Raw genomic sequence first — 12041 nt, forward strand, 5'->3', positions numbered from 1 at the left:
CAAAGAACTTGTTTAACACAAAGTTGTCACATTAAGGATGACGTGGCCCTGAAGAATAGTGTGACTATGAGAAAGAATACAAACTGCTCTACTGGGAAGAAAGGCACTGTCAAAGGGCTGATAACTTAGTTGTATCTTTCCTCTGATCCCCACAGGTCAGTGGGATGGGTTCTCTGCTGCGGGGCAAAAGGGGTGGTGGAAGAAAGAAAAAGAGATGTCAGCAGAGGTAGTTTCACTTTCAAGGATTTTACTTCATCAGAGAAACTTCCACCCCATTATCTAGAGTTAAAGGTATTTTTAGCACTCATATGCATCCTCATTCTGAGAAAATCTGCAAATGATGCTGAAAAATGGTGAAGTGGGTTTTTTGTTTGCTCATTTCTATGCACTAACTGTACAATACATGCACAATTAATAACATTTTAATGTAAAGGCATGAAGCATATTTCTATACTGCAAATTATAAAAATAGCAGGAGAAAGTTAATCTTCTTCAAGATAAACATTCAAAATCTCACACAACATAACAATACATCAAATTATCAAATAGTTTACTTTTCTTTCACAAAAATGGCAGCCCAGCTATATGCCTAAAGCAAATGGTTGAGCTGGAAGCATGTAATACTGCAAACATCTGAGTCATTGAAGATTTTCTATCACTTGGCAACAACAGATAAGGCCAACTACATCCAGTATTATCATAATCAGGTTTCACAGCAATGAAAATTACATGCAAACCTTTCTCATTCTTCTTATTGAAAAATAGGTTTTACTGGGATGGAACATATATACAACTTTTTAAAAAACCCAATCCCCTCACCACATTAAAATTTTCAGAAAAACTTAGCATTAGGTTAGGATGGAAAAAAACTACAAAAAATTCCTTCTGTAACAAATGTAATTCGGATTGACAATTCTCAATTGACAGTGAGATTTTGTAGCATCAAGAATGAAAAAATGCAGGCAATTTATCAAATCATTGTGATATGTGATACCATGTGATTTTTTTTCTTACAGAACATATTGCAGGGTGTTCTTTATTGCACTGACAAAGTTGGTCTGATTCAGCTAATTATTCAGTACATTTTTTATTTTAAAGGCTGAAATAGCTTACAGAGATATTTATCAGGGTAAGATCCTTTTTAAAAATCTGTTACCTTTTACAAGTAGTATGGTTTAGAAGGAAATCTGAATTATATTTGGAACAAAAATGTTAATGTTTTAATAGTGAAATATAATAGCTTCAACATGAATCAAGGACACCTAACAAATATTTTAAGTTAATGACTGTTTTTTATGTCCCCACCCCAAAATAAGAAAATCTGACCTCCGAGCCATATAAAATGATACAATATTCTGGGATTTCTACTGTACCCAAGAACTAGCAAGCTATCACAGGAATTAGGATCCATCCTATAGTGCACCACAATGATTCATTGTGCCCAACCTGATGATCTTGTATTATGTCCTCCTACTTGAACTCTGTCATAATATTCAATTACGAGTATTTATGATATTCATGAAACAGCATAAACATTTACTTTCCATTTCATGGAGAAACTCTTCAGCTAGTTCTAAACACTTATAGCCTACGCAAGTTTACTTGGAAGTAAATCCTGCTTTTTTCAATAGGTCTTACTTCCAAATTGAGCATCCACAGAACTTGTAGGGCTGATCCTTCAAAATAAATGTTTTTATCTTGCATATGTACAAAGAGAACCAAAAAAGGCCTCTCTCTTGTCAATAAGGAGATATACTTTTCCAGTACAAAAGGCACATGGCATATATGCCTAGAGTTGCCAGGTCAGAAGCATCCCAAAACCTGAGGTTTCAGGGGTGGGCCCTAGTGATGTCACAGGGACGGGGCTGAATGATGTCACAGGGGTGGGCCCGAATAGGGTTGCCAGGCTCAGGGCCTGAGAATGATTCTGTATCTTTAATAGAAGAGAAAATTCAACCAAGTACAGGTTTTCTTGCAACATTGTAATGGGAAAAATCACAAGCTGAAATTCTCCCTTCCCCCTGCACAACTTTTAAACATACAGAAGACCTCTTGGAGACTGGAGATGTTAGATGGGAGCACTCAGGAGTAAAGATGGATGCCCCTGAAGTAGGGTTGCCAGGCTCAGGGCCTGAGAATGATTCTGTGTCTTTAGGAAAAAACTACAGAAATATGGAGACAATCAATATAAAATCAAACAGAAGGCTTTTGTGGAACCGTATTTTAAAAGTGATGAAACGCACATCAGAATATGTTTGCAAAAATGATCTTTTACACATACCATGGACTGCGAAAAAGACAAATAATTGGGTATTAAAACAAATTAAACCAGAACCGTCACTAGAAGCCAAATTGATGAAACTGAGGTTATCATACTTTGGACACATAATGAGAAGACTTGATTCAATAGAGAAGACACTATTGCTGGGAAAAACAGAAGGGAGTAGAAAAAGAGGAAGGCCAAACAAGAGATGGATTGATTCCATAATGGAAGCCACAGACCTGAACTTACAAGATCTGAACAGAGTGGTTCATTACAGATGCTTTTGGAGGTCACTGATTCATAGGGTCACCATAAGTCATAATTGACTGAAGGCACATAACTACAACAATGCAATCAGGTTTCTAAGCTACAAAAAAATGACTCATTTTTTTCTATTCAATTGGGAGACCATAGCTTGAAAAAAAAAAGAAAGATTGATAAAGAACGTAAATTGGGTGTAAAAATACATAGCATGTGGATGGAACATTTTAAAGCTGTTTTTAAAGTTGTTTTTAAGATATTTTGTTTTCGCTTTGCTTCAATATACTTTAAAAAAAATTGTTTTTAAGATGTTTTAAGATGCTTCTAGTGTTTGCCACCCTGGGAGAAAGGGAAGGATAGAAATTTAATAAATAAATAAACAATTATATGTAATCTGTTAGCCCCAGAAGGGGTGGCAGTGCTCTATGTGCATCACACCTTCTTGTGACTTGCAACACCAGACTTTGACATTCCTTTTCCCCCAAATCTCACATCAGAAAGGCGCTTGGGAGCCAGGAAGGCTCCAACCTGGTCAGTTCCTGGGTGGCTGCAGCTGGGGGCAGCCTGTAGCGGGAGAGGGGATCCCCCTTTTTCTTCTCTCTCTCCATATTATTATATGATTTTTTCTCCCACCACACACTGTTTTTTGGTGCCACCTCAGGGCTTTTAGGTTGGCTACAGGCCTGGTTGGTGTTAGTGGCACTCTGCACACCCCCAAAGGCACTATGTCCCACAGCAAGAGAAAACCCCAGCTCAGGGAGACAGACTCCTGGCTTGCGCAGCCACCGATCCCGGCCCTTGAGTGCCCCTGAGCATACCCAAAGCGCCTTGGGCTCCCCAGGGCCCAGCCAGGCAACCCCTACTCTCACTCACCAGACTGCTGGGCTGAGACACGGCCGGTGACGCACCAGAGCTCAAGGGCGCCGTTGGGCCGGCCAGGCATGAAGACGGCCATGTGGATCTCCATGGCCATGGCAACGCCCTTGAAGACTTCCCAGAGCAGGCCCTCGAGGTGCAGGAGCGCCTCCTCTTCCTTGGGCCACAGCTGGACGATCACACCAACCAGGGCCGTGGGGGCGCCGTGGATCTGGTCCCGACTCCCAAACACCCTGTAGCTGCTCAGCCCATTCCTGCAGTGACGCCACCCAGCACAGGAAGAAAGTCAGCTGCCCTGACAGTGCAGCTGGCTCCTCAGAGGGAGGATGCGGAGGTGGCAGTGGCAGCCACTGGTGCTGCTGCTGCTCGTTGCCAGGCTAGGTTGGTGCCACTGCCACCCGTCAGGGGCAGGACATGGTGCGTGAGGGAGCTGAGCACCATCTGCTCACCATGGACCCTCCACAGCTCGCAGGCCAGCAGCACCACCTGCGTGTGCTGTACCACCGACCCAGGCTTGCCCTTGCACACCTCTTCACAGGCCTCAGACTGCTGCCCACGCCCACGAGACTCCCACCCCAATGCTGCTCTTTCTGCTGCATCCCACTCGGCTCCAACAACTGGCGGTCCTCCTGATGGGGCTTCCCACCTCCTGTGCCGTCCTGTCACAATCCCTCTCCACCCCATGTAAGGTGCTGCGTGTGGCCAGGAAAGGCCACGTGCTTGACCATTCACCCCGTGTGCTTAGGGAACACAGCGCCCACTTCCTGGGCATCTTTAGCGAGGAGGAGCCGTCCAAGATGCACCCCTCCTGCACGGCCCACTCCCCTTAGAAGCAAAGAAGCCAGCCAGCCTGCCTTTTTGCCACGATCCTTCCACATGCTGCGCTTCACCAAAAGCGTTGAGCTTTGGGGAGAGAGAAAACTCCTGGACTAAAGTTTGTGTCAGGTGGTTCTGAGCAGCAAGAGGGGGCAGGGAGAGATGGTACCAGCGAGGGAGGAATGCAGCGGTGGCGGCTGGCTGCTGAGTGAGCAAGCGTGCATGCATGCATGAACAAGCAGGCGGGCAGGAAGGAAGGAGGGAGGGGAGGCAGCAGCCTGCTCAGTCCCCTTCCCAGCAAGCAGAGAGCAAGGATGGTTTCTCTGGGAAAGGGAGGCCGGAGCCTTCGGTGTATGCATGAATGACGCATGTGTGGCTGGGCGGGAGCCTGGAAAGCCAGAGATCCAGGTATTTGGGGGTGAGCTGACTGGAGAGGGCCCCCAGATGCCTGAGTCTCCGGCTGAAAAACAGAGATCTGGCAACCCTATGTATGCCCCAAAGTTTTGGATTATGCTCCTAGTTTGTACAAAGATTCTATTTAATTGCAAACCAAGGTATTTTATTTGCTATAGCAACCAGTTAGTATCGGTGCTTATTTATTAAATAAGTACTTTTTAAAATAGGAAACTTAACTTAAATAAATGACTTAAATTGGCCTTTATTCTGTGATTTAAATCAATCCATCACATTTTGTGTAGCATACCTACATAATATTTTAATTGTTTGCGATAAAAGACTTTTGTTAGTTCTATTCAAAAACTTTTATGTTGTCCTAAGTACTGTTAACTCCAAATATTTCATTCTATCATTTACTGCATCCTAGTCCTAAATGTTTGTCCCTATGTATCTCCTAGCAACAATGTAGGAACTTCACTGCAGTTCTGGCATACACTTCACGGTTTGTACCTCTGGCTTGCATCCCCACCCCCAAAGTGCAACTACTACCACAAATAAGAGCTTTGGGCTTGTGTTTCTTGAACAGCAGTCTGTCCATACCATGTAGCAAACTGAGTATGAAATTGTGGTTTGAACAACACTGTTCAAAAAAGAAAAAACCCTGAAAATTCAACTGCCCATGCCAAGCATTTCAGTATGCCAAAGGTAGCTTTATATATAACGACAACTGTGATGGTTAACCACTTATCACATGCCCTATCATAAAAAAATATACTGGCTGATGCAGGAAGTGTCAGGATCAAAGACTTGTGACTGAACAGTGATCCTCACATTTAATTTGTAAATCAATGCAATAAACTCACAAGGAAGCTGTCTAAATACCAAGTAGTCTATCAGTACAGAAGTCACTCCCAAGGAAAACTTCTAAGGATATATTATATCCATAAAGGAAATTTCTAATACATTTCATCCTTTTTCTAGTATTTTCCTACTAAAAACAAGATGGCCAAGAGCACACTGGACCCTACTGTGGTCAGCCACTGATGTAAATGCAAAAAGTAAACATGGACATTTAGAGATAAGAAAACTTAGTTTACTCTTTAACTCTGAAAGCATAAAGGAAGATGAGCAGATATGCTAATCCAGCTGTCCTAGAAGTTGCATAAATTAGTAAATGTCTTGTGGAAAAAAGCATTCTGCATTTTTCTGTCATGTCTCAAAATAACTTATTCACCAGTTCAACAAATACAAATCAGATAATTGTATGGATAAATAATCACTCATGCAGTAGAGAGTATCACCATTCTATATAAGAGGAACAGACATTATAATAACAGACTATTCTTCACATTGCATGAATAATTCTGTATTTACTTAGATATATGCTACAAATCCAATATAGTAACAACAGCATTAGTGTATTGATGTGCAATAATCTCTTTGAAACTGATGGAAAGGCCATCCAAACCAAATTTCACATAAGAATGTTCACTAGGAAAAACACTGTCAATCTCCAGTATTTTCCTTAAACTAAAATGTAAACAGGAGACTAACAAGCAAACAAACTAACAAGCAAACAAACTGGTCAACTTAAATTAGACACACAAAATCTGCTCCCTCTGTCATGAAATGCAATTACACATTTTAGCATTAATATTTTACTCCCTACAGAATTACTTGATGCCTGTTTCTCTGTTACAAGACATGTAACATGCAGCAGTAAAGAATGATCCATTAAGAGGGATACATAAAAGCTATGTATGCTGCTGGGGCAATGAAATAACAGAGTCCCTGGTCACCATTGAGATGGGATTACTAATCTCTATGGAAAGGAAAATATCATCACACTACCACCTGCTGCGTGCATGATGGATCAGGCTAGTAATTAAAACACAACTCTTTGAATGTTATATTACAGTATTAGTCCTCTCTTCAACTAACTTCAACATTAAATTTAGTCAAAACTACCAAAAGTAGAATTAATAACATCCTCCCTCATGGAAGTTTCTAATATGTAATAATGTGCTGCCTAGAACTATATTCACACAATATATTCATGCAATTTGTGTCAACAGAGCAAAATAACATTAGAATAATGTAGCCATGAAAGAACATGTAACTAGGAGTTGCTTCAAACTGCTGAATAAGCCTCTTCACCAGTAGTTAGGACCAGGTTAAAGCAGTGAAAGTTTTGCAAACTAATTATACCGCAGTATTTTCCTGAATAGAAAAGATTAAATCATATGTAAAATTCTCCTACCTCAATCAAAAAGTCTCCTGTTCTCAAGCCAGCTTGCCATGCTACCCCACCTTCATCCACTGATTCCAGATACTGCAAAGCAGGAAAGGCTGGAGTAGGGGTGAATTCTTCAATTGGCGTATCAGCTTTGAGAATAATAATTTTAAATATACATATATAAAATAAAGGAAAATAAACATTTAAAATATACAGTCAATAATTTCATGAAATGGTTATTTGTGCAGTGCCAGACATTAAGTACAACAGTCCCTGCTCTATAGTCGTCTTCTTTTTCTTGTGTATTCATGATCACTTGAATCTAGTCAGCAAATGAATAAAGCTCAGCTTTGGTTAATTGCTATAAAAACAAAAAAAAGCAACTCAACTGATGGAACAGGAATTATGTTTGAAAACAGAATCTTTAATTTTCAAACAGGTGCATGGAAAAATAAGGCATTTCAAATGTTCAAGTCTCTTTAGCAACTATACCTACCATCAAAAATGTCATGCAATCATTACATTTCATGCTATAACTATGTATTTATTTCTGCATGAAGTACATATTTGTATGTTGAATGATCTGACATATGTACACTTTTACAGATATATGCTCTGATAAGGTACTGAATACTATTTATAATAGATCTATGAAACTTGCTATTAGTGTATTTTTAAGAGGGCATATTCCACCTGAAGAGCTCAGGCCCATGCAAAATTAACATACATAGTAAGGAAATAGCCTCCGTTTGCTGCATAGATAGCTCAGCACAGCTGATCGACACAGCGATGAAGTCACGGAGTTTCCAGAAAACCCCACTAAAACATGCATTTAGCCAGGAGGGTTAATCAGAAATTGTTACATAGCTAGGGAAGCCCAACAGATGTTTGCCATTCTACGAGGAATGATAAAAACGGTATTTCCAGAGGAAGGGTGTGGAGGATCTACCATAAGCATATATGGGCTAGCCTTTTCTTGAAGCCAGGCAGTATAAGGGAGAGCCCATCCAGCAACTGAGGGGTGTTAGAGGAAGGCATTGGGATATACCATCACTTAAAAAAAATAAAATGCCAGAGTAATAAAATGAAAATCATTAAAATATACTTTTAATTCTTAAACAAAAATCTATTGGAGTAGAGCTGGCATAAGAAAAAGCTTAGCACATTTCAACACACAAAGCTAGGCATCCCTCAAAACACACACTAAAAAGGCCATTCAACATACATGCAGCTTCTGAAGATATAAAAATGATCCAATTTTCATACTAAAACTGCAGTAGTTTCACCTTGAACAAACCATAGACCTATTTCAAGCTAGATGCCAACATACACTCAGCAATTATTCACTCAGCAATTATTTTAATACAGGAACACTTTAAATGAAGCATTTTTTTACATTTCCCCCCGGCTAGGATGCTTACAGTTTGGATAAATGAACACATACATAGCATATAGCCAACTTCCCTCTCAGAATTATTCTGCATATCTATTCTATACATTCATACATACACAAAAATATTAAAAATATACATGCACTCACACATACCCCTCAAAACTGCTCAATCAGAAATTCATGCCAGTTTTACTGCACAGAGAGAACACTGTTGTCTAGCAACCAAATGCATAAGGAATAATGCCTGTTTATTTTCAGAAATGCATGCCATTTTCACATAGGCACTCACCCAATCACACAGACGCAGAAAATCCACATACCTTTGGCCCCTCTGAGCACAAACCCAAATCCTTCATTGTCTTTTTTCTGCAGGACCACAGCCTTTTCTTCTATAATGCAGTCACTGTAGAGAGAATTCCGAGGATAGCGACCATTATTACATCCTTTCATCACCACTGTAGTAGCTGCTCCTCCAGTGTGTAGGTTCATCATCATCACAGCCAGTTAATCAAATAATATTGCAGTAATCAAACATGGGAAAAATGTAACAGCAAACAGAAGAAGGAAAGAGACAAAGACAAGGCTTAATGGCAATGTAGAACATGACAGTGCAACTTAACAGAATGAAAAATGCAGCAAAAGCAGAGGAAGAAACCATGCATGGTGGTAGCTGAACAAATGTGTGATCATGTCATCTGTGTGCTAGCTAGGAGTCTAAAAGAAACAGAAAGTGAACTGAATGACAGTAGCATTAATAAACTCCGCAATTGTGGATGTACCAGATGCATCTTCTAGTGAAGCCAAAATGAAACCAACCAGAAGAAAAATGAGGCAGCATTTTAAAATTTAAAGTTAGGTTGGTTTGCTGTAAGAAGTAGCTAAAAGGCACAAAAATATTTATAAGCTATGCCTTGCATCAAAAGCCCTTTTTCAATCCTATTGAATGTTGCATGCTGCAAGGATCCCACATGATCATCTGACAGCCTACAATGCTAACAACGAGCAGCTGCCTTGGCGTCATCAAGCACAAATTTTCACAGCATCAAGAATCTGCATAATTTAAATAGTAACAAAGCATGTATGTTCATGATCACCCTTTTCTATAAAAAAATTATTCAGCTTTCCTGAAAGCCAGCACAACAAACTACTAATGAGAGGATCCTCTGAAAGACAGATGTTATATTTTTTAAAAGAAAGGCAGCTGCTTAAAATTTCTCTGGTAATTACTCTTGTATAAGTGATTTTTAATTTCAAAAGCCAATTATTCAAAGAATAGATTTAGCTCAAGTTTCTAAGCAAAATTATAACACTTCAAGATATTTCAGCTGATTTCTTCAAGTATTTATCATAAAATCAATATAAAACCATAACTTTATCTCACTTAAATGGCAACACGTTTTCAAGAAATTATTAATGAAGAACTTTACAACCTAAATTCTTTTACATACTAGGCAATGTTTCCTTCAAAAATAGCATAAAACCATTGCTTTGGTTGTGATAGAAATATAAGGAAACTCCGGAATATGCCCTGCCAAAACATAACTAACGGATCCCCAAGACTACAATCCTACACTCTCTCTCATATATATTTTGGTTTCCAACACATCCCTAAGGCTCTGGTTAGCTTTTACACAAATATTTCTAAATTCACAGCTGAAAGCAGAATGGAATAATGGATAGTTTCCTTAACATTCCAAAGCAGTCAGCACCCCTTGGCAGAAGTCCACAGAGCAACTGGCAGTTATGATGGAGCTCTTTCTGGGAGAGAAGTAAGGAAGGTTGCCAGAGACTGTAGGTTTCCTGGCTGGTGGTAGGGCTGGGTTTCCCTTCCTCTTGTTCCTAGCTGATGACACAGAAGTGCATGGTGACAGGGTTCAGATTAAGAGATCAGGAGTAAAAATCCTAACGCTTCTGGTTTCTGAGAAAAATCTGCAGTTTATGTCAACAAGATTTAGAGTCGGGGGTGGGGGACAGGGTGAGATGTAAAGGTGTTTGGAAAAAGGAAGAAGAGGGTATCTTTAAAAACATAGGAAAAAGTGACAGGATTGAGGTTGCCAGTGCAGCCAATTACCCCTTCCTCAGACTCCTCCTTCCTCATTCCCAAGAATCTCTTTCACGCACCCTCTCCTAGAGAGATTACTTCACCTTAGCCACTGCCATCTCTGTTCTTACGTCCTTTGCTTCATCTGGCCTGACCCCCAGACTCTTTCATCCAGTGTTCTGCTCTCTCCCACAAGTTGTTTCTTCCTGCACTTATTTCCTATTTTCATCTTCCATGGTGTTTCCCTTATCATGGACAGATCAATTCCTAGTTAGATTTAAACTCTAGACAACTACCCAACTCTGCAGGAGTGGAAGGCCTATTAGAATGGTCTGCCCTCAGAGATAGGTAACTCCAGATAGGGAGGCAGGATTTCCAACTAATATGGCTGGAGGTCCTGCTGATGCCCTAGTCAATCTGTGGACTAGGTGACCCAGGCAATCAATATAATCACTCCTAAGAGTCCTCTTTTCTCTCACAGTGCTTATACAACTCCTTGGTTTTTTGGGGAGCTGGGAGCGATGCAATATTTATTATTGTTGTTATTGTTATTATTTTTTAGATTTATTACTCGCTTGATACCCGATGGTCCCCAAGCAACTTACACAAAAACAAATAAAACACATTATAAAAACACAACAATAAACAACAACAAAACAATAGCCATAGCACCCTATGTAGCCACAGGAAGGTTTGGCAGCATATGAAAACAAAACATTATCTCAATCTATAAAATGCCTGGGAGAAAAGGTACGTCTTTACCTGGCGCTGAAAAGATGACAATGTAGGCCAGGCGAACCTCATTGAGAAGCAATGACAAGGAAGATGACTACAGGAAAGGTGGAGGAAGACTTATGGTAATTCTGACCAAAGCTCATGAGCCAAATTTGTTCCTGCCACCATAGCATCTGCTGAGTGGATATCCAGAGCTATTCCATGTTGTGAAGGACCAGTCACATCATGATCCTCGGAATGCGGTGGAGGAGTATTCAGAAGCTTGCTGTGACTTGTCTGTGAACCACTTTGTGGATAAAATTGCTTAGATTTGTTCTGACTTGGATTTCAGTTTGCCAGTTAATTGTGCTGGTGGAGGCTGGTGGTCAAGTTTTCTAGGATATCTTTTAGTCTTGGCCCCGAGGAGGTGAACAAAATATGACTGACAACTTGTGCTACTGATCATTGCACATCCTGGCTGGTGCAGCAAAGTTTGCACGCATGGGTCAGTGAAGTAATTATATAGCCACAAGAACAGCTGTATACTATAGACAGCATGAATTTTTCACATTCCACAATGCTAAAATTGAAAATAATAATAATAATAATAATAATAATAATAATAATAAATTTTATTTGTTAGTCGCCTATCTGTCCGAATTAACGGACACTCTAGGCGACTTACAACAACAACATAATAAAATACAATAAAATAAAATAGCCCCCCATGCCATTCTGATGCTTCTCATAAGCTCATTTCAAAACCAAAACCTTACAAAACGTATAGTCCTGAACTCTTGCTTAATAACCCTCTAAGTTTTCATGGTGATACACAAAACAGAGAGAATCGAGGGTTCAAAGTGTAAAACAAAAGAAAAAAATCCAGACCCTGTTGGACTTTTTTCTGTCAGTGGTCTCATAATTTGTTGAAATTAATTAAAAATCAGCCATGTTCACAGAGTACCTGTAATCCTATTACTGACCTTGCCCCCTACTCTGACCTTCATCTTCTGCAGTTTAAAAGTTTTAAAAATGCATGGCTTAT

General features: G+C 40.0%; 1 protein-coding gene across 10 annotated transcripts in view; it reads right to left on the bottom strand.

The window, feature by feature from the left end:
• Positions 1-12041, bottom strand: part of SHANK2 (SH3 and multiple ankyrin repeat domains 2) — a 655745-nt gene that overhangs the window by 221608 nt on the left and 422096 nt on the right. For 9 of the 10 annotated variants that reach the window (XM_061610714.1, XM_061610713.1, XM_061610715.1 and 6 more), the window contains 2 exons: positions 8562-8644; positions 6873-6997 (listed from right to left, as the gene is read on the bottom strand). In XM_061610714.1, the coding sequence (XP_061466698.1) occupies positions 6873-6997; positions 8562-8644 (208 nt within the window). Of the gene's footprint in view, positions 1-6872; positions 6998-8561; positions 8712-12041 lie in introns of all 10 variants that reach the window. The other variant, XM_061610718.1, reaches the window with a different exon arrangement.

This window comes from Rhineura floridana, chromosome 2, assembly GCF_030035675.1.
Source record: "Rhineura floridana isolate rRhiFlo1 chromosome 2, rRhiFlo1.hap2, whole genome shotgun sequence".
Classification (NCBI taxonomy): Eukaryota; Metazoa; Chordata; class Lepidosauria; order Squamata; family Rhineuridae; genus Rhineura; species Rhineura floridana.